This window comes from Xylocopa sonorina, chromosome 8, assembly GCF_050948175.1.
Source record: "Xylocopa sonorina isolate GNS202 chromosome 8, iyXylSono1_principal, whole genome shotgun sequence".
In the NCBI taxonomy this organism is placed as follows: Eukaryota; Metazoa; Arthropoda; class Insecta; order Hymenoptera; family Apidae; genus Xylocopa; species Xylocopa sonorina.
In genome coordinates this window covers 9,001,717-9,029,427 of record NC_135200.1, presented here as the reverse complement: position 1 = coordinate 9,029,427, position 27,711 = coordinate 9,001,717, and the positions used below count along the sequence as shown (strand labels likewise).

At 47.3% G+C, this 27,711-nt stretch overlaps 1 protein-coding gene across 1 annotated transcript; it reads right to left on the bottom strand.

The window, feature by feature from the left end:
• Positions 1-24,154, bottom strand: LOC143426235 (uncharacterized). Its single transcript, XM_076899506.1, has 2 exons — positions 23,842-24,154; positions 1-1,901 (listed from the first exon to the last, which is right to left on the bottom strand). The coding sequence occupies exon 2, from the start codon at positions 1,867-1,869 to the stop codon at positions 1-3; it is 1,869 nt and encodes a 622-aa protein (XP_076755621.1). The 5' UTR covers positions 1,870-1,901; positions 23,842-24,154.
• Between the last annotated feature and the right edge of the window lie 3,557 nt (positions 24,155-27,711).

Genomic DNA, 27,711 nt, shown 5'->3' with positions numbered 1-27,711 from the left:
TCAAACGAACACCACGTGCGACTTCTGCGGAACAGGGGGTTCGTAATCGTAATCGTAGTCGTAGTCGTAACCGTAGTCCAGCCGATGAACCGTCGATCTGGGTGCCGCGGGGCTCTGCATCCGATAGAGCGACAGCACTTCCGGTGGCTCGTCGCGCAGATTGGTCACGTCTGCCACCGCGTAGACACCCTCTTCCGTCTGTCTGGCGACGTACGACGGCTCAGTGCAGGTTTCCCGCCGATTGCTCGACGGGTTCGCGAACTTGGGCGTCTCGTAGATGTTCGAATCCTGCGGCTGCGGACTCCTGGCGGGTGTCTTCCCGCGTGGCGTGTCGTACGGGGTGTCCTCGCTCCTGGCCAGCAACCTTTTGCTGTACGACTCTCCGTTCTTGTCCAGCTCGTCGTTGTTCCTGCCCACGTAGACGAGGAACTCGGGTCGATTTGGCGTCGCGTACGGCACCCGTTTCTTTCTCTTGGAACGCGTGAGCCGCGCAATCACCAGCAGAATGGTAGCCGTTGCGGTTAGACAACCGGCAGCGGACAACGACAGATAGAGTGGGCTCAGACGACAACGCAGAGAACCCTCTGAGAGAGCGATTAGGGCTTTACCAGAGAACTCCTCGTCCTCGCAGATAATATCGTGGGTATCCAGTTCGAGCCGCGACTCGTTCCGCCGCTCTTCCGTCCTGATAACGTTCCACAGCCAGTGCACGGAGCAGTTGCAGACCAGGGGATTTCCGCCGACGCGAAGGGACGATAGCCCGTCCACTGGGAATTGCGTGGGCTGCAGCGTCGACAGGCTGCACCGCCTCAGCGAGACCCATTTCAGATATCTCGCGCTGTAAAGGACTCTAGCCGGTAGTTCCTTCAGACCCCGATTACCATCCATCGAGATCCGCTCCAGGTTCACGTTGTCCGCGAACGCGCGCGAGTGCACGCTGGTTATGGTGCAGTCGTTCAACTCGAGGCTCCTCAGCTCGAACAGATTGCGAAATCCACCGGCAGCAAGGACGTCCAACGGGTTCCTGCTGAGGATCAACGTCGACAGGATGTTTAGCCTGGCCAAGGCGAACGTGGGCACGGACGTCAGGTTGTTCCCGGACAGGTCCAGGTGAAGCAAGTCCGGCACACGGTCGAACGCGTCGTCAGCGATATCCCTGATCACGTTGTACGCCAGGTTTAACGAGACTAACGAGGGCAACGACGGCAACGAGTCCCTGACCAGCTCCTTGATCAGATTGTCCGACAAATCCACGTGCTTCAAGCTGGGTGCCAGCGCCAAGTTCTCCGTGGGTATCTCCAGCAGCGAGTTCCTGTTCAGGATCAACGAGCGGATGTTGTGCAGGTTCTTCAACAGACCCGTTGGCAAACTTGTGATCGAGTTGTTGCTCAGGTTCAACACCTCTAGCTCGCTGGTGCTCTTGAACGCTTGCTCGTCCATCTCGGAGATGTTGTTGCTCGCCAGGTTCAATTCCCTCAGCGAGTCCAGACCCTGCAACGAGTTCTTGGCCACCGCGCGGATGCTGTTGCTGCTCGCGTTCAAAACGACCAGGCTCTTTTGGAAGACGAAATTGTTCGAGCCCAACGTGTGGATCGCGTTCGACGTGAGATCGAGGCTCTCCAGGTTACCGTAGAACTCGAACGAGAGATGAATATTGTCGACGCGGTTGTTCGACAGGTCCAAGTGTCTGATCTCCGGGTTCAATTGGATCGGGACGACCTCGAGGCCCGCGTAAGCACAGTACGCGCGCAAATTCTCGTTGTCGCACCGGCACTGGGCCGGACAAAAACCGTTCGCAACCACTGACATCGCGACGACCATCGCTATCGCGATTGCCAGCGTCGTCGTCGAGGGTCCACGCGATGCCATTCCATATGAACTCCTCCTCGACTGGAACTGCCCTGCAACAGAACGACGATCGTCATTTTCTACGAATTTACTACAAATTTTCAGACGGTTTTCATCGATGTCTTTTATTTAGCTCGTTGCAAATTAAATACTCGTTTCGTTGAGTATTTAGTTTATTGGGGAATTCGTTTCGCAGAAGCTACGTTAAGAATAAGCTTAATTTTTTTGGAAAATACACAAAGCTCCCTTTGTACCATTTAACAAGAGCCCCTGCGAATTGGTGGCAACGCGAGGTCTAATAAGAGAAGAAAATTCGCTTTGAAACGTTCCCCGGTTCAATCGAGCCCCGACACGTTTGTGTGCGGTTGGAACGAGTATTTGCCGAGCCTGCTATTGTTTGTTGGCAAGTACAGAGGCTCGTAAAACTCGTCTGAACTTGTAATCACGGTGGACATCGTAAATTCGAAACGAGTCATTACTTTCCTTTTATGGGAAAGGAACAAACCCTGTTCGTTGGATTTTTCATTCGACAATTTCCATCTAATTTCGTTGGATAGTTATTACGAGGGCCATATTTCGAACTGGTACACGGGATAAAGTAAAACTTAATACGTATCCATAAAATCTTTTTAAGACCGGCGCGAGGAAAGAAGAGCGCCCGTGGATCCTGCGTTTCAGTAATTCCACGGTGATAAATGACTCGTTAGGCTTTTTACTTGTTGGTTAATTTTAAACGCGTTATCTCGAGCAGATCTATTAATAATAAGAAGACATTCCAGCAACGAATTAAGGTTTCCCAGCAAATCCTAGCAACAGCTGGATATGTCAAAAGGATAAGGCTTGTTAAAATACATGATGCCCATTTCGAGCACCTGCTGCTGAGATAAGCCAACGCAACTTGTTATATGAAAAGCAAAGAAAACTAAAAATGATGCTTTTTTAAGTTCGCTAGATATATTCCGAAATGAATTTCCCGTGTTATATACCGCGGCTTGTACCGTTGCGCGGCCACCTTTTTCTAAATGGACGTTCAGAAAAAATGTGGAAAAACGTGGCGTGATTATTAATGTAGAATTAAATGTTTGCGGTTTATAAAATAACGCGTACACCAGTTTTATGTCTTTTACCATTTTCTCTCGCAAATGAGATTAAATTCAATTCCGTTTAGATGTATACTCTAATAAAGAAAATAATCCTAGTATAATAATGTCCTTTCACGCTCTACTTTGAGTTTTCTACACGCAACACGGTCGTGGACATGGATTACGTTAACTTTGATACAAAGGAATTACGCTCCTTGCGAGGCGAGAAAATCGTACTTCGTTCCAGCACTGACACATTATCCAGGAGTATGATTCATGAACTCCAGAAGCATATTCCCAGAAAAGTAATATAAATCCTGCCTCTATACATATATAGGGGCATAAACGTAGTTACGATACTTGTAATAAAATAGTACCGTAAAGTAACGAAGGAAAATGGGATAGGCAGAACAGTACCATAATATTGATTACCATCAGCGAATCAATACCATGGTATGCACGTTTATAGTATAGAGTCATTAAATATGTTTCCAATATAGATGTCCATAAGAACAGAGCAATTCTATTACAAATAGTCGAAAACCCAATCAACTAAACAGGAAAGGTAACTGCCATGCGTGAAGCTGGCAGAACACGCCCGCCATTTTACCAATTCGAGGCACGTCAAGCATCCTCGATATGCTAAACATCGAATCATTTTTTTCCCTCCAGTGACGATCGAATCGCGCCTATTGGAAACGGTCCACGTAGAAACTGGCTGGGCTGTCTCCCTTCGTAAAATGAATCGAACAACATGTCATTGGTCCAATGCCAGAAGGCCAGCCCGTCGCGCGCGTATACCCGGTCTACGCGCGAGCAAGAAGAGCGACGAAGAGGAACTGAACCCTAAGCCCGCGAAAGTTTCGAGTTACGCGACCACTCAACTTTTCTATAGCCAGCCGCAACGTTCTTCCTATATACTTACTTACCAATACCCTCGAGCCGCGGCAGATAAAGACATTTCCCCGCGATTGCTTGTGTTTCAGAGCCCACAGTCTGTTAACTTCCGTTCCCACCCCCGCCGCGACACTGGTCCCAGCGCGGCTTTAATATTGAATAGAAACCTATAACCTTTAATGGCCACGCATAACTCGCGGACTTAAAATAACCTTTTCTCCTTTCGCTATTGCGTACGGGCCGCTGTACGGGGTGTCTATTTTAGTTGGACACGACGGGATATCTCTCGCAAGGAGCCGAAGGGATCAAAGAAACGTTGTTGCAAATATTCCTCGATATCGAGGGAGACGTTCCACGGTTGTATTTTTAGTTTCTCCATGGGTGGAGCAGCGCGGTACGTTTCAGGGTTGAATTTGTTGTATCTGTTTTAATAATATCGTGGAATACTTCCTCGCGTGATCGCGTTTCGGCTAGAAGTCCTTTTTACTTTCATGTTTTTTCCGTAATGCGATAGAGTTTGTTGAGAGGAATTCAAGGAGGTGTCACATTAATCGTAAGTAATTTCGTCTCATGGGAGATTGTAGAATTGGGAGACCCTTTAGATCTCAGTTTGGATTAGAAGCCACGGTCGATTAGGGTTCAGCTGGGTCGAAGGCAGGTGATCCGAGTTCTCGAGACACTACAATTTTAGATTAACGCGATAAAACGGTTTAACGCGACGTTACGTTAAATTCATCTCGACGGACATTATCATATTATGAATATAGAACGTAGCGTTCCATTTGAGGGAAAGCGAACTTGATCTTGAAAAACCTTTCTATACACCCCGGCTGCGTAAAAACTATTATTTAACTAACAACGTATACCATATAACCACTTCATTATACATCAGTCACCTATAATTCAACGTACCTACTGCTTTAATACGGTACCCTATACTTATCCGAAATATTATCCTATATTACCTTATGTTATCTATTTTAATCAACTCTATATATCTCCATTCTTACGCTTTAATCTCCCCTACCGCTACACCGTTTCACCGTACCTCTTGGCTCGTTAGAAAAAGCTTGTTAATCGCATAAAACAATCTGCACGACGTAATCACACCCCTTCGCGTAGAACAACCTTTGCAGCGAGATACTTTGAACATTTTCGAACGGTTACTCACAAGTAGATTTCTTCAGCGCGCTCGCGTCTATGAGCAAAACTTTCCTCGATTAAAAACCTGTACGCAGACGAGCCCCTTGTCAGTGGATAACAGACCCGTCGCAGAGGGTTGTTCCTTGCGGCCGCTGGCTGGGCCGTTGTAATTATGTAAACGATATTCTCCGAGCGAGGCGGCGGGACCGGGTTAAACAGTCTCGCGGAATAAAAATCCCTGGGTCGACGGGACGGAGCTTTGTAGCAGGCGGGCAAACCGCGAAAGCGTAACCACCCTTCACGTTCCAACGGTTCGCCGCAACAAACTCGATGCAGCGAGTTTATTTACGGACACCTGCACGTTCAATTCGTGTTCAGATTTTGCCCGTCCGCCGCATCCACCCGTTGCGCATCCGGCTATTCCACGGACATGGCGCTCGCGCGCGTCTGTGATAAACGAGAGGAGAACGAGAGAGTGATAATCTCCCCATCCCCCAGGTTGGAGGAAGAGAAGGTTATAAAGGGTGGTAGGAGGAGTGGGTGATAAAGGGGAGGAGAAGAGGGTGACAAACGGAAGGAGGAGGATAGGAGGATAAGCGATGGAAGAAGAAGAAGTTGATAAAGAAGATACGCGGATACCTGAACTCCATCAAAAAGAGAAGCAGATATGTCCGTCCATATCTACTGTCTACGTTTGTATAACGGCATTTGTTTGTGTATCAACTTTTTTTCATTTTTTTTTTTTTGTCCCCCACCTACCCTCAAGCATGCCAGGATAAATAACATTAGTTCCCCGTGGGGGAACGGCGCGAAAGGAACAATGATAAGCGGGGGAATAGTTTGAAAAGCGAATCGCGTGCGCCTGGTTGCAGCGGCTCGAAAATTAACAAGCCGATAAAAACTTTATTCGAACGGCTGTTTTTATTATCTCGCCGTAACGGACGCGCGTATATGCACGCGTGCATACGCCGGGCGTAAGCTGGAAAGTTGCACGTTCGAGTACATCGCTGTGGAAATATCATTGGGAAATAACCGCGCCTATATGCACGCGTATACTTGAAACCGCTTCGGATCGCTTGGTAGAGTCGATGAGTGTTTTTTTATGTTTTGTTTTAAGGTAGCCTTTTTTTTTAGCAATCGAACGCTTTTGGTTTCGTCGAGGACGGATGGTGCTTAAGAGGTTGAATTCAGAGGAGGAAATTGAAAGTGGACGCTTGCTGGCAATGTAGTCCGAGTTTGAACTCGGTAAAGTTGTCGATGTAAGTTCAGAGTTGAAAGCAACGGGGAATCGTGGAAATAATAAATATCTAATCGTTAAGCACGGTAATTGTGGAGATTACTCAGTTTCATAGGTTGTTCGAAAATATTTAATATCGGAAAATGATAAATTGAAAGTAATATTAATGGACTCTCCGTTCAGTTAATGAATACACGCTCGCACGCTGAACAGTGTAATCAATCGTGCGAATGCGTATTCTAAGACGAATTTACTTTATTAAAATAATTATTTCCTTAACTCGTGTGCATTGTCTTTTATTTACTGAAATTAAGAAGCTTTTATTTTTTGAATCGAGCAAAATTCCATTAACGTTGGCACTTCTCCATTTTTATTGTTCCCTTTACTTTTATGGTTTTTGTCGAATAGAACGGAAGTAGCTAGAAAACTCGAATGGGCAGGAAAGTACTGCAGATTTTATATATACACACACACACTAGAACTCCAGCAAAGGTCTCTAACTTCCCAAGTAACGCCGGTGTAAAATCGTTAGAACCGTTTCATTGATTCTCCTAACGTTCTCCCGTCAGTCTTCTTATTAAGTCTCTAAGAAGTAAAGAATTATAGTTATTCCTACCCACGTTAAATCAATCGTTCGAAATCGATCAAACAATGCTTAATTCAATGCCAGTATTACACGGATTACAAAACTATCCCACCGTTATCGGCGTTCAAACAATTCGGGGAAAAACCTGACGCGAACCGAGATCTGAAAACGGTCCAAAGAAATCTATTCACTCGGAACTGGGATTCACCGTTTACATCGGAACGATCAGCCTCCTCGGACCGACCCATTCAATAAATACGAGAAAGAGAGAGAGAGAGAGAGAGAGAGAGAGAGAGAGAGCACCCGCGAAAATCCAACCGCAAACCAGGCAAAAGGAGAGAGAGATCGAGCGGACAAAAGGAGTCGCGTTTCACAAAAGTACCATCCGGGTGACCAACTCGGTCGCAGGATCGGGCGTCGCGGCGCTCGAGCGCAGCATTAACGCCCGCCACCGCGGATAATTTCAATCCCGTAACTAGTCTCCTGGCAAGTGTTCCGACGACCGGATGCCCGTCGAAAAGGCTCGTTTCGGTAAGTGCTGGCCGTGCCAGTCATTTTTCACGTCCCCCTTTCTGCACGCTGCCCTTCTCTCTCTCTATTCCTTCTCTCCTCGCCCTGCTAGTATAACAAATGGCGGTGATCTCGCTGTCATGTATAATGCACAGATTTACAGCATTCCGCTATCTGACAGAGCTATATGTCCCTCGTTCCCTCTGTTCCGTCTCCCTGCCCTCGCTCGGGGACCCGCGACCTCGCGGCGACAAAAAAACGGAGGGAAAAAAAAAAAACATGGACCGACGTTAACATTCGCGGCATGTAATATCCCGTATGGCAGGTCGAGCGTTATTTTCTCCGGGAAATCGGTCGCAGCTATGTTTTTTTTTCTTCTCTCTCCCTCTCTCTCCCTCTCTCTCTCTCTCTCTCTCTCTCTCAGCGTCCCTTTTTTCACTGCTCAACCACCAGCGATACAGGCCAGAGGCTGGACCAGACAGGCGGATCTCTCGCGTCGTAGCGCTGGGCTACCGAAGGGGTGGACGAGGACGACGAAAGTCGTGAAGACGAGGGTGAAACGGCGGGTCCCCGCGAAGACCCGGATCAAGGGGAGCGTGATTACCTCGAAATTCGGGCTTTCTGGCCATCGCTATAAGTGACATCAGCCTGATAAACAACACTTGTCTACGAGCAGAGAACGATAAGGGCGACGGGGCCGCTGTATTAGCCGAAAGGATCCCCCGGACGGGGGAAAATATTTGTGTTGGATGCTTCCGTGAAATTAGGTCCGTATTACATGGCTCTCGCCAGGTTGGCGGGGGTGCTTTCTTATTGCGCTTTATTGCTCCCTTCGATCAGTTCACCACGGCTGTTGATCCCTGACGCTGTGGCTCTCGAGTGCGAGGGATGATTTCGACGTTCGCGTGTTCGTCTACGTATTTTTTTTATGGAATGGTAACGAGTCTCTAGTTTGGAGATACGAGGCTACTTCGAGTTTCCTTGAAAAAGTGGAACTTCCCTTTCTGTTCGAAGGTTTACGTCGGAACGCGGTTAAGTCTCCTCTTTTTAATGAGGGTAGGGTACGCTGCGATGATAAAGTGAATTTAATCAGTAAGAAGATGAAGTATAAGTACGAGGAAATTTTAATTAATAAGGAGAAAAGATATTCTCGTAGAGGATGGCACGCGAGGGAATACGGGAGGCCTGCAGTGATGCACTTTCGTCTCGAAATGTTGTCGGACCGCCAAAATTTTCATCCTTGTAAGGACCAAGTTTTATAAGCTATTCTAAGCAATCTGATGTTTGCTCGAAGTTAGACCGAGTTATACCATGCGAACTCGTCAAGTATAATAGCCAAGTTTCGCCGCTCGGGCCACGAAATAGCATCAGTCTCCTCTTTTTCCGGAAGTTACTCGAGAAAGGACTTATCTTTGAGAAATAACGCGTGCAGCTAGGTCACTGGAGCTAATCCCATTGTGTTACTGTCCCGGCGAAGCCGCGGAGAAGAAAAACTGTCGAAGCTCTGATAACTTGCTCCGATAAAAAGATGCCGCTTTTAAATCCAACGTAATTCAATTTACGAGCGCAACGAAATTAGCCATTTTTCGGATTAAACCCCGGCCGGATCCCTTTCAACTGCCGGTATTAAAGTCCCAAATAAAATTTACCGTTCATCTAAATCACGCTTTAAAGCGATCAATTCCGATTCCCCAGTTTCGCGTCGAGTAAGAACGTTGAACGCGCAATAAGCTGCCAGTAGAGAGGGCCCCATTTTCATTTTCAATCGATGCGTTAAGAACAAATGGGCGAACAGAGCGTATCGTCTCGTGCAAACGAAGTTGAAGCACACAGGATGACCCTGTTGCTTGTTAAAATTACTCGACTACAAGTGGTACATCGAAACAAGAGAAAAAGCGAGAGAGGTAAGAGGCATTAAGTTATTCGAATCCAACAAACGAGGAAAAGCACGGAAGCTCGAGGAGATGTTTCGAATTAACCGAAATACCAAGAGTCCGCGTCGGTGAAAGCTTTCAAACGACTCGACTAATGAGTACAAGGCTTTACAATATCCCAGCGATCCCTAATTATTCTCTCGTCACTCTGTTCACCCCCCCCCCCAGAGAATTCCACACGTGTGGACTCGAACTGCGAGCAGCACGATTAACCGTGAACGAGGCGTCCTCGAATTATTCAGTCGGCGTCGGACCTCCAGGAACAGAGTCGAGAACGGAGCCTCGTTTACCGATGCGGGGTAAATAAATAATATATAGCAACGTTTTCTTATCTGGCCACGGATGACGAAATTTGTCCTGGCATGCATAATACATGCGGAAACAGCATCGAACGAGCTGGCTAGGCCGTGTGCTGACTTCTTGTCTATAATGGAATCTGCGCGGCGGGCCCTGGCCAATTTCTGAGGGTGGTATAAAGCAAAGAAAACCGGCGGGCAACATATAACGGGGCGAGTCATTCAATTTACAGGATCCACCACTCCCTGGCTGGCTCCCCCTCGCCGTTTCCAACTCATCTCGTTCCAGCCTCCGCGGCTCCGAAACTGAACTGAAGATGAGCCAAGCTCGTACCAGCCCTTGGCTAACCGCGGGATGGTCCGACCAGGCTACACCCCTCCAGCAATGGCTACGAGCTACGCGTGCACGCGCTCTCCTGACGGTGCATCGAACTTTCTTCCTCGAGGAGCGCGGATCTTGATGCTCGATGAATAGAGATCGACTCGATTCTCGTTCGATCGATAAGAAAGCAGTTTGTCGGGTTCCCCGATGGGATGGTCGCAGGGTGCGATGCGCAGCGTAGATTAGCTTCTCCCAAAGTGGTTTCGCAGCGAAATTCCGCGGCTCCGTCAGGCGAGGTGGTTTTTTTTTTTTTTTTTAATAGCGGTCGACGCGAAACGATCCTGTTCAGGTATATAGTTTTTGGAATAATAAATTCGTTCTCGTTGTCTGGTTCAGCGTTTTATTAAAACCGAGATGGGGTGGTTTTATCGATCGTTTTAGACGCTGCTGACGTTTCCTCTAGTTCCAGTGAATTTTCAACATATTCTAATACGCTATTTTTGTCCCATTATCGCCTGCTCCAGTTATTGTATCGTTTTCCTATCGGAGCTATGTCAATCGAAAGAAATCGATGTCTGTCATATTTTGTTAGAGCGAAAGCATTGCATCGATAAAGCCCCCGACGTAAGCAGAATATATCCTCATAAATCGGAGAATTGGGTCAGAGATGATGGCGGAAGGAGTATAAAGCATTTTTCACGGTACATTAATCCTAAATTTTGACAACCGCGCCAGTGCAAAACTGACAAATCGACCGGATCTGTTAACTCTGCTAATACGTGCACCGTCTCTCGGTCTAAAGTAATCATTAGAAATATGTGCCCTCGAAATATTCAAGAAAGCAATCAACCACGTGCTCGAAACTCTGTCGTTCCACTATTTCGCATTTACTCTATTCAAACTCCCCCTAATTTCTTCCCCTTCCTCCGCGTTCTCCTGGCCCCATTACAGTTCCACGAATAGAAGAAAATCGTGGCGGTCTCGATCCACGGAATTAGATCAATCCTTAGGCCCCGCGACCGTGTTTCCACGCCTCCACTCTTGACAAATAACCATCCGCGTCTACGTGGCTACGTCAGTCGCGTTAATTTTTCCGCGTGGCAATCTCAATTTGCGCCAGCATCCCCGTTCGAGCCCGCTTCAAACGCCATCCGACGCGCGATTTAAACGAGCTGACACGCGCTGGTCCCACCCTGGCTGGCTGGTTCGCGCATCTCCGGCGGCGGCGAAAGTCGTTAAGCGGAATTTTTGGCTGAAACGAGGGTGATAATCCTCAACACGATCCATTTTCTTGCCGCGTCAAAAGAAAAGTCATTAAGCGGCGGTGGTGGCTAACTTCGAACTGGGTTGGTCCGGATGGTGGTAAAAACTGTGGTGTATTTACGCGATACGCGACGCGCGACGCCGGTTCGTACGTAAAATTCATTTGCGCGGGTTAATGGCCCGCGAACTTGTAACGGCGCTCGTCCGGAACTCGCGATCGTTACCTTCGAAAACGATAACGCGACGCAAATTGATACGATACGCGGTCTGCGGATCGAATCATTCGCGCGACGAACGGTGCGCTTCGAAAACAAAGCGTTAAAGTGGCTGGATGGGAAATTTTCTTTATAATCGACGCGTAGAGCCATCGCTAGGGGTTGGGTCGCGCTCTATCCGTAACGTAATTACGATTTAGAAGCTAATTACTATACCACACGGGGTGCAACAGAGACGATGCAAATGAAAACACGGCCGTTATGAATTGAAAATAGCCGGCTCGTCTGGTTTTATTCGAATCCGTACGGAATTAAAGGCGCTCGTCATTGCTTATCGCTGAAGGCGCGCGAATATGCATGAGCCGGTTGGTTCTGCACACGAAACCGAGAGGACGCGATATTATAAATGCCGTGGCACGGCAATTGCCCCAGATACCGTGCACACGCTAACAGATCAAACGTTAATATCGGCGGACACATCGCGCGAGACCGGGATTGTCTGCCTGTTCGCGATAAAACCTCCACCAGGCCCTGCGGTACCGGCGACTCCTGGCTAAACAGATCCCACGTTTCGTCTAATTAAAGTGTTCGTTCAATTATCTCGTCCCTGCGTTCCGTTAACGCTCCATAATCGGATTTTTACCACCCCGTAAGTGGGAAAAAGTTATACGTACATCTGTAATTAGTGTGTTTTACTCCACCGCGGCAGATAAGAACAGTAATCGTTCCTACAAACGGTATTAAGGTTGTTAATTCCTTCGAACAACTGTACGAATAAATACATTCGAGTAATTAGAAATAGGAAATTGGCAAGGTCGTGCGAAATTCGTTTGAACTTTCGTATAGACGAACGGGGGGCTCGATCGAGACGCGCGAAATCGGGAAATTCGAGTCGAGTGCGGTTCTCGCTTTAAGCGGACGCTGGGCTCGTCTTAATGAATAGTCCTTGTAGCCCTCGTTGAACGACGGCGTAGTCGTCGAGAATAAATTACAGGTTCGTAGCCAGGGAAGTGGACCCTTTAACGCGCGCCCCTACTTTAATTTATGCATTTCTTGACCCGCACCGACGGACCCGGATTCCTACCTGTTGGTCCCTGGCTGGTCTACCACCTGTTCGAAAGGGATCTTCCTCCTCCCATACGACAGCTGGAGAAAAGATGGAAAGCGGCCCAGAGGAAGGAGAAGGAGAAGAAGAGAAAAAAGGGGGAAAAGATGGTAAGCGGCCCAGAAGAAGAAGAAGAAGAAGAAGAAGAAGGAGAAGAAGAGAAAAAAAGAGAAGATGGAACGGAAACAAAAATACGAGGCGCATTTACATTTTCGAGAGGCAGCTGCCCGACTCGAAACAGGGCCCGACAGCTCGTTACGAGGCAGGAATATGGGGCTAGACATCGAACGCCTTCGGATTTAACGCCGTTTAACGAACCGAACGGCTATTAATTTACCATTCCCACGAGGCTGTTACGTGAGACGGGCAATATTTTCGAGGGAACCGCCCCGGAATTTCTACGCCCGAGGACAGATGATTCCTCGCGCGATTTATCCCTTACACGGCCCTACGCTATCGATATAATCGAAAACGCGCGGGATCGCGGGCATCGCCCCCAGCCATTCGATAATAGCCCCTGCCAATGGGTCATTATACAGGCGTGCGTGACCGAAGAGGTATCGCCTCGAATGAACCATCCGTGGAAGACGGCGGTGTCATGAAATTTTCATAAAACGATCAACAGGCTGGGGTAGAGGAGGAACGACGCGGAACGACGAGCCTGAAAACGTTGTTCGACCCCGTCGTCTAAAAGTCGTCCGCCATGTCTCGTCGAGAAGACAGCCAACCGGTAGCTGCCAGAAAATTATGCAAATCACGTGAAGAGACTCGATATAGCGGGCTGAACGCGGTAGCGGCGGATGGAATTGGAAGCGTAACGGGGACAGGGGTTGCGGAGCGATCTCGGAGGGAAAAAAAGGGGTGGCCCCTCGTGTCGACGACTTATCTAACCAACGTACGCGTGTACGTAGAGGGACGCGAAACGGATAGATAGCTACTTCTGTCCGGTTCGTATTTCCAGTGGGGTGTGCAGGGCACTCGATCGGTCATCGAGCATCTCGAAACGATTTTACCGCGGTATCTTAGACGCCGGGGTTGGACCCCGCGTCCGTCCCGGTAAAATATTGCCTCGCGTCGTGGGGATCGTGGCGATGCTTGGTAGGAAGGAAAACCGTCGCGTAAATCGAGGGTGGGTACGAAGCGAAGGGACAGACTAGAGGGACCAGGGGCGGAAAGGAGACGGCGGGCCGCCAAGAAACGGACGGGCGAAGAAAGCGGCGGCGGAGGGCCGTGCACTCTGGAGAACCGCGCTAGAGGGTGGATACGAGTGGGAAAAAGCCCCGTGCAATTGCAATCCGGACAAATATCCGGAGCCGAGACGAACGGCGGACGAACAAAGAGAGAAGAGAGGAGGACAGGGCGCAGCCGGAGAAATTGTTCGGGTTACTGGCGAAACGAAACGAAACGAAACGAAACGAAACGAAACGAAACGGAACGGAACGGAACGGAACGAAACGAAACGAAACGAAACGATACGGTTTTCTCGCTCTCCTCTCCTCTCCTGCTCTCTCCACCGTGTATATATATGTGGCAGTCGATAAACCGCGCCTGCGTAGCTCAAACAGAGAGGAGGCTCACCCCCGTAAGAGACGGCTACGGGGCTCTCTCGTGCGAGCGAAGCTAGCGGCGGGTTGCTCCCTGTGCACACGCATACCTCCACCGTTCCGCGTTCCCGCGCAGGGGTGTGGATTAAAGATATTAAAGATACCCGTCCGAGAGAGCTCCGTGGCAGAGCTCCCCCGGCTCGCTCGCCGTCGTCCTCTTTCGAGCTGGCTGCCAGCTCGTACGACAACCGACGCCACCCCCGCTGTCGTCACGGCCAGTCACACCCTTTGCCTTTCATATTCACTGTGCGCGCTATCATTTTTATCGTCGACGCGCGAGTGCCTCTTTCAGCCGGAGGCCTAGAAAACCCCTTTTCTCCTCCTCGTCCACGCCGCGTCCGTCCTTTTCTTTGTCTTCTCAGCCTCGTTCTTACGTTTCTCCCGAACCCCTCGTCGGTACTTCCCTTACCCTAATGAATATTAACCACGGGGACCTTCGTCCAAGGAGCCGGCGCGTTTTCCTTCTCCCATCGAAACCACGAATATTTACGACGTCCTGTTGCTTTGAGGGAACCGAAAAAAGTAGCCGCGCGTTAAGCTCATTTGCATGGTAACGCGATCGCGGCGCGTCTTTGCGCCGTAATCCGCGCCGCGTGTCGTTGCACGCGCGTTCAAAACGCAATCGATAGTCTCGCGGTCGGCTTCTCGTCGAGGAGGAAAAAAACAGAGGAGAGGAAAGCGAGGAGAAACCACCTTTTCTCGCCCGGTTTCGTGATTTTCAACCCTTTATCAACGACGCGAGCGGCGAGGGAATGATGTTGTTGAATTATTTAGCCGGCGTTTCGATCGCGACAGCACCCGCGGAAGGGCGAACGAAAACGAAAAACGACGGCCGCGGGAACCGCGATATAATTAGCGTGGCACACTCCGCGACGCGACGCGGGGCTAATTAACATTGCATTAACGACCAGCGCCAACATAATAGCTATGTATCCAGCCGATTTTTTCACTCGCTCTTCACGGACAGCCCTGTTGGCCTAGAACCCACGAATTCATCAAGTTCACCACCGTTCGTCTCCACGTCCGGCATTTTTCTTCATCGACGAACGGCGGGCGAAGTGGGGAGCGCAGTTCCAACGGACCCTAATTTTACGCTTTATGATTTATCGTTACGACTCGAATGTTAATTGCTCGGTGATTTTTTCACTTCACGGTCGATAAGTCGAGTTTTTACCGGTCGTGAAATATAGGGACGCTCGCGCGCACGAAGCCCACGATTTATGGCGGGCCAGTAGCGTGTATGCGTGACGAAAAAATGATGACGAGAAACGATTTGGCTGATGGAGGACTGGTTTAATTTGGTAAGTATTACGATGTCGTTATTTTCGAGGATCGATGTTAATCAATGCCCGCGAACGCGAGGCTTTAATACATAGTTGGGTCGGGGCTAGGATTTTATGGCTCCGCCTCTTTCCACCGAACAGCTTTTTTTTCTGCTCGCACTTCCTGTGAATTTATATGATGTATTATTCTCGTGAAATATTACGGTAATAAATTTCTGCCCGGAATTTTTCACCGACAAATTAGCTGCTGCGTAAGAGCTCGAGATACGTTTGCGTTCGTTGCTGATTTTTCTATTACACTCGTTCAGATTGCGTTACATAGATATACGTAAAAAGAGAAGTGTAACGATGATGAAATAATGAAGTTAAAAATGATAACATTAATCCTCTCCTATCCCCACACGCACGCCAGACAGTTTTCAGCACCTAATAAGAGAAGTTCCAGAGTCGAAACAGCAGAAAATCTCCGAGCCTTCGTCACAGAGAAGTGTAACAACAAACTTTCTCCCTCGGTTGGACTCCCCCACTGTGGCCACCACTTTGTTTCCTGTCTTTCGAGAACTTCCTGTCTCTTCCTTTCAGCACCTTCGCCCTCCTACCTTTTCCTTTCGCTACTTCTTTCTTCTTGGCTACCTGTTTCCATACGAAACAGGGGACCAGACCCATCCGTCGGTCAGGATGCGCTGGATCCAATTACACGTGCATTTTGCGGGCCCAGTTCGATTAGTTCGCGGTGTACGGGAAACCGGAGATTAAACGCGTCGTTTCTTCCTCTTTTGACGCGGCCGCGCAACGAGTCATTGTTAAACGGGCAGGTTGTTGGATATCGTCGATCGTTATCAAATAATTAGTATCTTTCACGCGTTATACGGGCTTTCAACGCTAATGGGCCGCGTTGTTGCGCTCAGCGCGCCAGGGAGTTTCGAGCGAAACGGGCAACCTCTGTTTCACCCTTAGCCGTCAGCAGTGATGCGTCTTAATTTCTATTTCTTTTCTTTTTTTCTTCATTTTCAGTCGTTTTTCCTGGCGGCCCAAAGCTGGAATACTGCTTCTCGCCTGTCCCGTTTTCACCATCGCGTTAAATGCGAATTTATGACCCAGCGAATACAATGTACGCTCGGTTGTAAAAATAAAATTGCTGGATTTTAATGAGGCTCCCAGCGAACGTTGCGTTTCAAACTTCTTTTTTTCGCGGGAGAAAAAATCTACCACGTTTTGAATTCCGGTAAATTGTTTGTAACGAGTTGAAGAGACAGGCCATTCTTTTTAATCTGTAAATAGCTGCTATTTGATATTTATCTGCATACCTGCATTCTCTGCTGTTACGAATTCGAAAAATGTTTTATACATGTACGCGTGTAGACTGTCATTAGCTTTGTAACTTTAAAGCGATTAATAGCGCCTATCGGCTAGACAGCATTAATTTCAATTTCGTAAACATCATTAAACCCACTAAATAATTTATCCTAACTCGCTGAAAGACAGCGTAGTTAATGTTCGAACGCGCATATATTTGTTTTGAATAATGAATGTTTGCGATATAGACGGTTACGTTTATCAACCTTTGAATAATCGATCCCTCGCATCGCGTTCTATTTTACAAAGCCGCGATTCAATGCCAAAATGTCTTCGTCATTTATTCACGAAGATTAAACGTGAAAATACCTGACCAGCTGTAATAACAAGAAGCTCGTACGACCCCACAATGGGCCAGAAATGATCGAAGAACCCCAGGAAGAACAAGAGCCGGTTCAAGGAGCTTCCATCGTCCAACGAAAAAATTGCCAACAGATTAATTTATAAGCCCGCGAAGCGGACGTTGCTGGCGGGCGTTCGTTTTATTAGCCATCGCCGCGTATGTTCCCATGGGACTCTTTCCGACTCCTTTGTTCGATTCCACAATGTTGTTGTTCGCGTGGTAAGTAATCGCATTGTTCCACGGGGGTAGAATACGTCGAGGCTCGTTTTGTTGCGGTGGCCCCTCCCCCCCAAGTCAATTAATGGCGCGGTTCCCGTAGACAAAAGAAATCTTTCTCAAGTGGATTTCCTGAGCCGTGACCTACCACCTAGGGGGCTGTAAACAAAAGCCAGTCGGCAAACAAAGTTGGTAACAAAGGCAAACACGATATCCGCCCTTCAAAGTGTCGCGCGTGAAGTTGAGGTGCAAGGTGCAAGTTCACCCGGGGCACAAACGCGTCCGCGAACTTAAAATCGCTGAACACCTGGCCGCGAAAAGTCGCTTGCGAACTGCCGTAACAGTTAACCGTACGCGTGTGTCCGTGTAAACGCCTCATACGGCAAGTTCGCCGATAAATCCTCCCTTATCGAGCTTCTCGTCGGTCCTCGCGCGTGTGTGCGCGCGTCTGAGCGTCCACGGGGTTGCAACGCGCCCCTCTGCACGGGCGAGAACAGTGAAATCTGTTATACACCCCGCGAGATCTCACCCGGCAACACCGACGTGGAAATAATTTCACTTATGAAGTCGTTCATTTTGTCCCTCTTGATAAAGAGGAGCCTCCAGTGGCAGCCATTGCAAGAGGGACCTCCGCGAACAACAGGTAGCGCCGCGACGCGTTAACCAACGCGGGTATTTAGGTGGCGCGAGCCCGTTTCTCTTTTTCACAGGCGATTCTATTTGCGGCGGTAATGGTCGAACTTATCGGAGATCGCTTAGATCGTTCGATCGTGAACGTACAGCGTGAGAACGGCGAATTCTGGCGAACGAGTGGTGCACGCATGCTTGTTCGATGGCGCGGTCCTCCACGCGGCTTATTTCGAGTCGCAGGTATTCGTACGCGCGGACAGAAATATACACGTTCGCGGAAAGAGGAAACGAGTCACGTAGGGGACACCTACACGGAATAAGTAGGTATCGAGGGCGCCTCCGTCGGTGTAGCAGCGAGGAAGGGGTTCGATTTTGGCGTCCATGATCGCGCAGGCACTTACTCTACATTTCTAATGTTCCCGGGGATCAGACGGTGAAGTCAGAGGAGGACGGACTTTGAAGAAGCGAGGAGACAGCTGCAGCCACCTCGAAGAAACGATTCGACGCGGGGATAAAGCGGTTAGGCCCCTATCCATCCTCCATTTCTTCGTGCGCCCTCCCGCCTCCCACCGTCCCCTTTTCTCGCCGCTCTCCATCGGTCTCATTTCTGTCTCTTGCTTTTTCTCCCGGTTCGAATGGAGGGAGATGTGTATCTCTGAAAATAGGATTGGTGCGGCACGCATTGTGCCGAGGACACTGTCTCCTCCGCCTCCGTTTCACCCTGCCCTCTCCCCTGTATCCTTGTATTTATAGCCCTCCGGCTTTTCCACCGTGCTTCGCGCCCTACGACCGCTTAATTCGACCGCCCGCGAGAATACAATCTCTCCACGGCCGGGGCGAAGGTACGAGGGGATGGCAGAGGCGAAAGCTTGCGTCAATAGCCACGAGCAAACGCCTGCCAAACGAGGATGCAACAAGGGACACCAGGTGGACTCCCTTGGCTACTTACGTCCCTTCGTCACCGGTCTTCCCTTTCCTCTTCCACCTTTTCTCTCGTCCTCTCGCCTCTTGTTCTTCGACCAGCTCGACAAAGGAACGAATAATTGAGCCTCCGAATGAACGCGTGCAAAAAAGGCACGCAATCAGGGGTTTTTCTGCCGGGACCATTTTCTCCTTATTGTTCCCCCTTTGTTCCCGTCCGTGTCTCGCGGATCCGTGTACTTTTTTGTCCCAAGTCGTTCGTGTAAGTCAGTCGATTTTTAAAAATAGTTCCACGACCGGCATTTCCTGTTCCCCGCCGTCCGTTTTTCTTCTAACGGCTCGGTCAACCGACGCTATAAAATCGTTCTCTTTCGAAATCTCGATAATTTTGCATCGCGTATTCGCGTGCGAATAACGTCGTGTTTCACGAATGAACTCGTGTCTTCGATACGGATCGAGGTGCGATCAATTTGTAACTTCCACGACGCTTGTAAATAACACTCTCGACAGTGTATATTACTGTATTTATCCATAAATTTGCGCGACTAGATAAAAACAAAGGGCTTGAACAAAGTAAGATAAATACGCGATACCTTCCGAAAACAAATCTCTCGGACGCAACTCCGCGGAACGGTATCTCCGGCGTTTCCGTTATTTTCCATCCACGTAATACTCGACAACATTTAAAAACATCCATCATCCCCTTCCTCGTCCCGCGGCATCGTACAAAAAGGAGATTTATACCTTCGATAAAAAGCTAATATATACCATTCACGTCACGGTCCCCTTAAAAAAGCCAGGGAACCTTTTAATAAAGAAGGCCTCGATTCCCGACCGATCCACGTAAAAATACTTAATTATTAGCACCGCAGGTGACTAAGCCACAACATATTCCGTGCCACGTTTATAGACGGCCAGCGTAGAACGTTCACGTTCCTTTCGTCCCTGTCCCTGCCGCTCGGTTGGAAGCTGCGAAAATTCCAACGCGGACATAAACTGTCCCGCTGCACTTTCATCTCGCCCCCTTCGGGCCTTCCACGCCGTGGCGGGCATTTGTGGCCCATTTTCACGGGCCACGGTTTTTAAATGCGATCGCACCGCGGGAATACCTTTTCTCCATCCAGGAGGAAACTGATCGGAGGTGCAGCACCGCACGGGGCGAATGCGTTCACCCGTGGAACGGACCGGCCAGGTGCGTTTCGTGATTTACCACGAGCGAGTAGCAGAGAAGTCGATCGTCCATTCCGTAGAGAAAAGTAGCCGGGGACCGGTCCCCTCGGTTTTATTAAAATTTCTCACGAGTCTTCGCCCTCTGTTTCGCTGTTTTTTTTTTTTTCTTCTTCTTTCTTTCTTTCCTCTTTTTGTTTCGTCTCCCTTATTCTCGCCCCGTCGAGGAGAAAACGGTATATACGAAGAACAAACGGGAGATTCGCGATAATCATACTTTTGCCCCGTTTCTTTGGTCCTCTGTCGAGCTGGAGTGCGGCTCTTCCGGAGCCCAGAGATCGATTCGAAAGCAATCGTATCGGATGGCGCATTCAGGCCTCGACTTTAATTGTGTGAAGTCTGCTGGCTTTGTTCGCCGCGGGAGCGTACTGTTTTTTAATTGGAGACGGCGGATTTGGGGTAGATTTGCGGGATTGGTGGAATTACTTGATCTCGTTGGTTCGCATTGAATATTTGTACCGTATTTAAAGGCGGCCGTATTTTTCTTCCCTCCATTTTATTCTATCGGAGATAGAATTGCGATTGAATGTATATGTATATATATATATTTGCGATTTAAACGATGCTCTGCGAAGAATTTATTTGCCAAATATTTTAACTGGTCATAGAAATTTGTTTGCTAACCGAAAAATAGAACTGTCCGGCTGCGCCTCGTATTTATCAAATATCAAGCGAAGAGATGAAATGCGGGGCATCCTCGTGGTTCGTTCGCGATGCGTTATCATAAATTCCTCTTTTTTATTCTTATGTTTCTGTCAGAGAGGGTATCGAGTGTCGAATATCAAGTTATTGGTGATACGAAAAATAATTTCAGGGGAACGTCCACGTATTTCGATGAAGCTGTTTTATACGAATACCTTCTGCACCTATCGTTTCGAATATTTCAAGCATTAAAATCATTTTTTCCATTCCAATTGGTCAATACTCATTACTGCCCGTGCATGATAGATTTAACGCGATACCATGAATGAAACACGAGCGATACCAGATATTCGAACAAAATCCCCGGAAAACGATTACAGTTTTGACCTAGTAAAATAAATCGCAAAATTGGACCATTCTGTACGTCCCCAATTATGAAATGCAACAAACACAGAAACGGCTGCACGGTTGATTGTATGCGTATCGAATCCAAATGGAGATGTTCCGAAACACGACGAAATTGTCGAGTTATTTGTTCGTATCGGGAAAAAATATTTCAATCATACGAAAGCCATCAAATATTTATATAGATGATTTCATTTCGTCCGGCCAATATACAAACGAACACGACGGAATATCAAAAAGGTAAAATTAGAAAGTGGAAAACCAGAAAGTACGAACTGAAACTGCATCGCCTAGATTACTGACATTCCAATATCTCTCGAACTTATAAAACTTTCACGAACAACTCACGCGCCACGTGTCTTTATTAGTTTCCAATATTAACACTCAGCTTGATCTCCGCGTCAATTACACTTCGACGTATAGCAGCGGTTTTCTCTAAAAAATATATATCGATGGTCGTTAAGTATTAACAGCGACCTAATTAACGACTCTCAAGTTGGCCATAGAAACGAATTAAAATTCCTATTGGTCGAAATTATCATTCGATTAAACGGCACGTTCCATCGCGTTCTGAGAGGAGAAGAGGGCGAACCCCGCTCGAGGATGAAGATCGCGGGGTTGGAAACGGACGCGAACGCTCGCGACGCGATATTAAACGTGATTCGCGAGGCTCCGCCGGGGCAATCCGGCCCGCGAAGCGCACACATCGTGCATTATGAATCGGACATCTGAACCACGGCGTGGGGCAAGTGTTTGTCGACGCGAAAGCAAGTGGACGTGGCCATGATTTATGAACTTCCCCGAATACTACTTAGACCGTTGTCGTGCCGTGTTGCCCCGCCGCCCAAGTCGTTCAGTTTCACCGATTTTCCCATTAACCGCCGCTACTCTACGCACGGGGGAATTTAATTCCGTAACGAGGGATGAAGGATGATGGCCGGATGAATGACGGCGGCTAGGTAAGGGGAAGAAGATCGAAACGTGCATTCCGCCGCGTACTTAATACCCTGCCCGATATAAGCCGATGTTAATAATCGCTGGGAATATTTTTGGCCAGCTTTCCGGCTGGTGGAAAAATAGTAATATCCCGTTGCTGAACGGGGTAAGGGTGCATTTCATTAACCAGTCCCCCCTGCGAACGGGAGTTATCGGGATTAGAAGTATGCCTCTGTCGCCCTTACAACCTCGACTGCATCGCCGACTGTTCTCCTACTACCCCCTCGATATCCAGAAATTAATTATGAAGCGAGAGTCCGTGGCTTGGGTCCGTAGTACAAAGTTCTCTTTTCATTCATATAACATATTTGTATTGTAGATATATATCTGTATATGGTGGGAATTATATGTTACGTGTTTTTAAGGAGAGATCTAAGACTGTTCTCCTACTACCCCCTTGATATCAAGAAATTAATTATGAAGCGAGAGTCCGTGGCTTGGACCCGTAATGCAAAGTTCTCTTTTCATTCATATAACATATTTGTATTGTAGATATATATCTGTATATAGTGGGAATTATATGTTACGTGTTTTTAAGGAGAGATCTAAGACTCTGAAAGCGTACTTTTAAGGGTACCTATATAGGATCTATTTAGAGGAGCAAAAGATGCTTAATTACGTGGGTCCTAAAATCAATACTTTCGGTGTAAAATGTAATTTTATATTTCCTCGTGGTAGGGACACTTGAAAGGTTTAATGTACTCGCTCGTGCTACTTCGTCCGGCAATAATGGGGCAAAATTACAGCAATGAACGGGAAATGCGAAATGCGGAATAATATAGGACGAATAGAGGAATACTTGAAAATGTGCAACGATTTACAATCCACGGGTGTATAATTGAAACGCAAGAGGGAAACGTTAAATGACTGTTTTAAAAGGCTTTTGCGCTTTGCTATGATCCCCTCCACGTTGCTATTAGTGATAATCATTTGCAACAAAACGTTATTACTCGTTCCAAATATCCTTTCCACGACGAGATATTTCTTTAGCTGCGTTCAACGTTCTGTTAAGAGACCTGCTTAAGAATTTATTATATTTGTTGCTTCATTTTCCAGCAATTTTCAGCCTTTCAAGCAATGAGCGTTATAATATTATGAACACCTTGTGTATTTAATTTATAATACGTTTACCGATGACGGATGTAATTTAATATATTTAACGGTTCACGGAATTGCGACTGGTTCGCTCGATTCGCTCGTTGCCCGCCGTTATATAGCCGCGTTTAACGATAAACCATTGAACCGTGCTGCCTTTTGTGGGCAGCGATTTTTGCGAAATCATACAAGCTCCGCTCGCAATAATACCCGTCCCTGGCCGTGCATATAGATACAGCTTATCGGAAATCGCCGGTAGTTAAGGAGATTTTAATCGAAATTAACACGATCTTAATTCAACAACTTTGTTACCAGATAAAATATTAATCCCAATAGCGGCACGCTGATGCAGCGATTCCCTCGCTTATTGCAGTTTTGGGGATCGAAGCGTTCTATTCGCGGATCTTGCTCCGCGCGGAAAATAAAATATACCTAGCGTAATTATAATAATCACTTAACAGACTAATAGACAATTATACTTGGTTAAACGCGTTATTTCGAGGATTAACAATTCCAATTTCGTTCGAATTGACACGCGAAGTCAAAAGTTGTACAAGTTGTTCGAATAGGAAAAAGCGATTCTTTCGTTCCGCGTCCAGCTGACTCGCCGCCAGAGGCGGACACGTTCGTGACTCATTGTCAGCGTGCGATAAGGGTGGCGAGTTGTACGTATGTAGATACTTACACTGACAGACGTGGAGTTTCAGTACGTCTGCTCGGAGTTGTGCACATCGACCTGCGGTCCACCGTAGATTTCGCGCGCACACCGATCCTCGAGGCTCCGGAACAGGCCCGTGCGAGTCGTCCGGTGGTCGTCGAGCGAGCGTCGATCAACTGGCACACGCACCTCTCATCCGGAACGCGCGTACTCCGGTGTCCCGTAACGAAGCCAGTCAAGATCTCCTCGAATCACTAGCCAGCCACGTGACTAGCCATGGGGAACACACGGAATTTGCGCGAGACACGAGCCCCGCTCGCTCCTCCGCATCGATGGCCCGCGAGAGGACCAGCCACCGGTGCGGGACTGCTTTCGAAAGGGATCAAGGTGCAGACTCCCGTGCCGCGGACAGACAGCCTCGCTGACAGAGGCGGACAGGGACGGTCGTTCGAACGGAAAGCGTTAAGCACGTACTCTTTGCCGCGGTGAGAGAAACTAACAACAAAAGACACCGGGAGAAGGCAGAGCGGATGGGCCAGAGAGTGAGACGGGCGGACAGGCGACGAAGACAGAAACAGAGAGAAAGATGAAGAGACAGAGACAGAAGAGAGAGAGAGAAGAGAAAAGAGAGGACGAAAGACCGCGGTTTCTCCCTGAGATTTCGAGCTGCACTGCAAACGGGAACAGTCAGTCCTCACTGAATCGGAGTTTGCCTACGTACTCGCGGCTGCGAGAGTTCGGGATCTGCGCAGTTGCTCGCTCGCCACCACTATTTCCACCACCACCCGCCGCCGCCACCACCACCATCGCTGCCAGTACCACCATTCCGTTAACCCCAAACCTCTATGGCTCCTCTCTCGACTACCGAGACAACCCTAACCTCGAACCTAGCCTAGGCAGCGCCCTAATTACGGTTAACGAAAGCTCGGAGCGACGCGTGAACGCGAGATTATTCTTACTCGAACGAAGATTACTTCCAATAAAGTTACCTGGCCCGCGGATTAAATCTAATGCAGTTCCACAACTGGTCTCTCCCTCTCGCCACCCCCTTCTCCTCTCCCGTGCGGTATGCGTGTTGCTGTTGCGGCATGCTTAGGCGTGCACCCGGTGTACGCGAGATGAATGCGGTAATTACGATTCAAAATCGAGCGTTGCGTCGCCGGGAATCGATGCAATCGGTCGTGCTCGAAGGAGCCGATGCACGCAAAGAGGGACAGCGGTCCTGTCGAAGAGCTTCCACGGTTATTCCACTCAACGATTCATGCACGCGCGTAATTTAATTCCGCCCGTGATAATGCCATCGCTCTGCTAATGGCGCAAAAGCAAACCACTTGCTCATGGAATTAGTTGAAGATTCGCGAGCACGGTTGCTCGCGTGCTATGCTAAGAATGTTTCGAACCTACTGACGAAAATACGTTATCACTTACACAGTCGTATCGTGTTCGCTGGAAGTATCGCGGTCGAAGACAGTTCCCTCGCTGAAGGAATAAACCGGGTAGTTGAACAGAATGTTTAGTCCCTTGTCGAAGATTACCAATTGAGAAGAATTTTCTTGCGACTTGGTAATATTTACGTGTTTCCTATGGAATTTATAAATATGTTAATTTTGCACGTTTTCCATTTTTCACGCGCGATATACGAAAGTGAAAGAGGTACCTGCTTAATATCCTTAAAATGGTTCAAGGTAACGTTAAGTAACGAGGAAGAAAGAATGATATTGTAAATGAGTTTTACGGCTAAAAATCTGGCGACAAGGAGAAAGAATCTTGCCCGAAATGACGCTTCCTAAAGTTCGTTGCTCCGTACATGTTGTCTCCGCACAGTCCGCGGAACGTTGGACGTTTGCCAAAGTCATTCTCACATAATTTCAGGGGAATATAAGCGCCAAAAAATACACGAGTTCTCGTGAGCTATAATTTCGCTATAAATCTATAAGCAGAAGAATAATCGCCGGAGGTTCTTGTAGTAGTAAAGCGTTAACGTGACTCGACTTAATTAAATTTGATACGTCGATGCGATACGCGGTTATCGTTTTAATTCACCGAGATCACCCAGGCGTACGTCGAAAAGTTGCCGTGTATTCATTTGCCTCTGTTTCAACGTAGATCAAACGATAAATGTGAAATCATACGTTTTGTTAATTACCTTCTGTGATAAATATCGAATGCGTACGTTATAAAAGAAAATGATAAGTGATGATTATGGTTTCATTCTGACACGTACTTTCAACGTTAAATTGGTAATTTCATATTCTCTCTCTCTCTCTCTTTTCCTCTCCCTATGCAATCAAAATGATTAAAAAGAAATTATATTTTTCGTTATTGGAGAAATTTGGTTTATACGCGCGCTATCTCCGATAGAGATGGTACGTCAACGCCATCTGGTGTCCCATATACCAGTCGAATAATTTGATTGCACGTCGATAAAGTTACCATTTCTCTCTTTCCCGTGACCACGCACGTATGCTTTTTAGCTTTGATTCGATTTAAATAAATTGCGAGACGTATTTGTATAAAATTGAAATATTTCAAATCTATCACAATCAAAAATATTAAAAGAGCAATTAATTACTTTAGACTCGCCAAATGCATAGATAGCAGCATTTTCTGAAACAGAAAACGAATTTCATAACAAAGCAGAAAATATAAAATGAAAAATTGGAATACGATAAATATAATACGAATGTCTCGTCGCAAAAGGAAGTCTACGTTAGCTTTTAATTGAATCGAATACGCGTCAATGACGGCAAAAGTCGATTAAATGACCTTAAAGTCTTATAATTACATTAGCGGACCACGAATAAACAACATGATAATGCAAAACGATGTCGAACGTACATAAAGACTATATACAACATATATAAAAAAAATATACAGTACGATGTAGCTGATATTACCAGATAGAACTCATTTGTAACATTACTTAAACATTTCAACTCATTAGTATGCGTGTGTTACGTCAGATATATCCGTCTTAAGTTATATTTAACTTTTTCGAAACGATAGCTCGTTACTTCGTTTCAACGTTCTCTGTCGGATAAATTAATTTTATACAAATGTTTACACAGTCGTAATACCTTATATCACAATTGAATATTTTGTATATACACAGGAGCGCATCGTTTTCCATAATATTTCGTTGAAATCCTACAGCTTTGCATTAAAATGTTTCCGGCGTTTCAACAGGAAATCTAGACTCGTTGAACAGTGCGCGTAACACTTCCGGTTGATTAACTGTGGAAGAAACGGACACGCTAACTGTCATTAAATCGACGCCCTTGATGTTCCCCTAATCCTTTCGTTCCACGTTCGAAAAAGAGAAGCCGCAGCGGCGACGTACCTGCATCGAGGATGGAATTAATCCCTGGCGATAATTCAAAGCTATGGCTATCGAGAAACCTAATGTCAATTGCAAAGTTAATCGATGCTCTCTCTCTCATTCGCCGCGGAGATACGAGTGGGGTTGGCAGGTCGTTGTTCCTAGTCAAGATCATGAGATCCCTATTCCCGACATTTCGCAATGCTGGCGTAATGCCTGACCTCCGCTTTCAATTCTCCCGAATGCAATTCTTCAGAATTCGACGTACCGCACTCATCACTCAATCACGCATTGACTACGTGAACAAACGCTTTCAGACGTACGAGTGACACGTACCATATCCAAGCCATATCGATTTCCCATTGTCCTCTATAGCCATCCAATATGCGTGGCACCTTTGTCGTATTATGACAATTGATACAAAAATATTGCTCTAACGCGATTAGCGTTATATCTGCCAATCTTTGCATAAAAAGAGAAATTCTTTAGTAATATTGTTGACGAATACATTGAATACAATTCATAATTGTTAAGAGAGAGAATGATTTAAAGAAATATCATTTAATATAGAAGTCAAC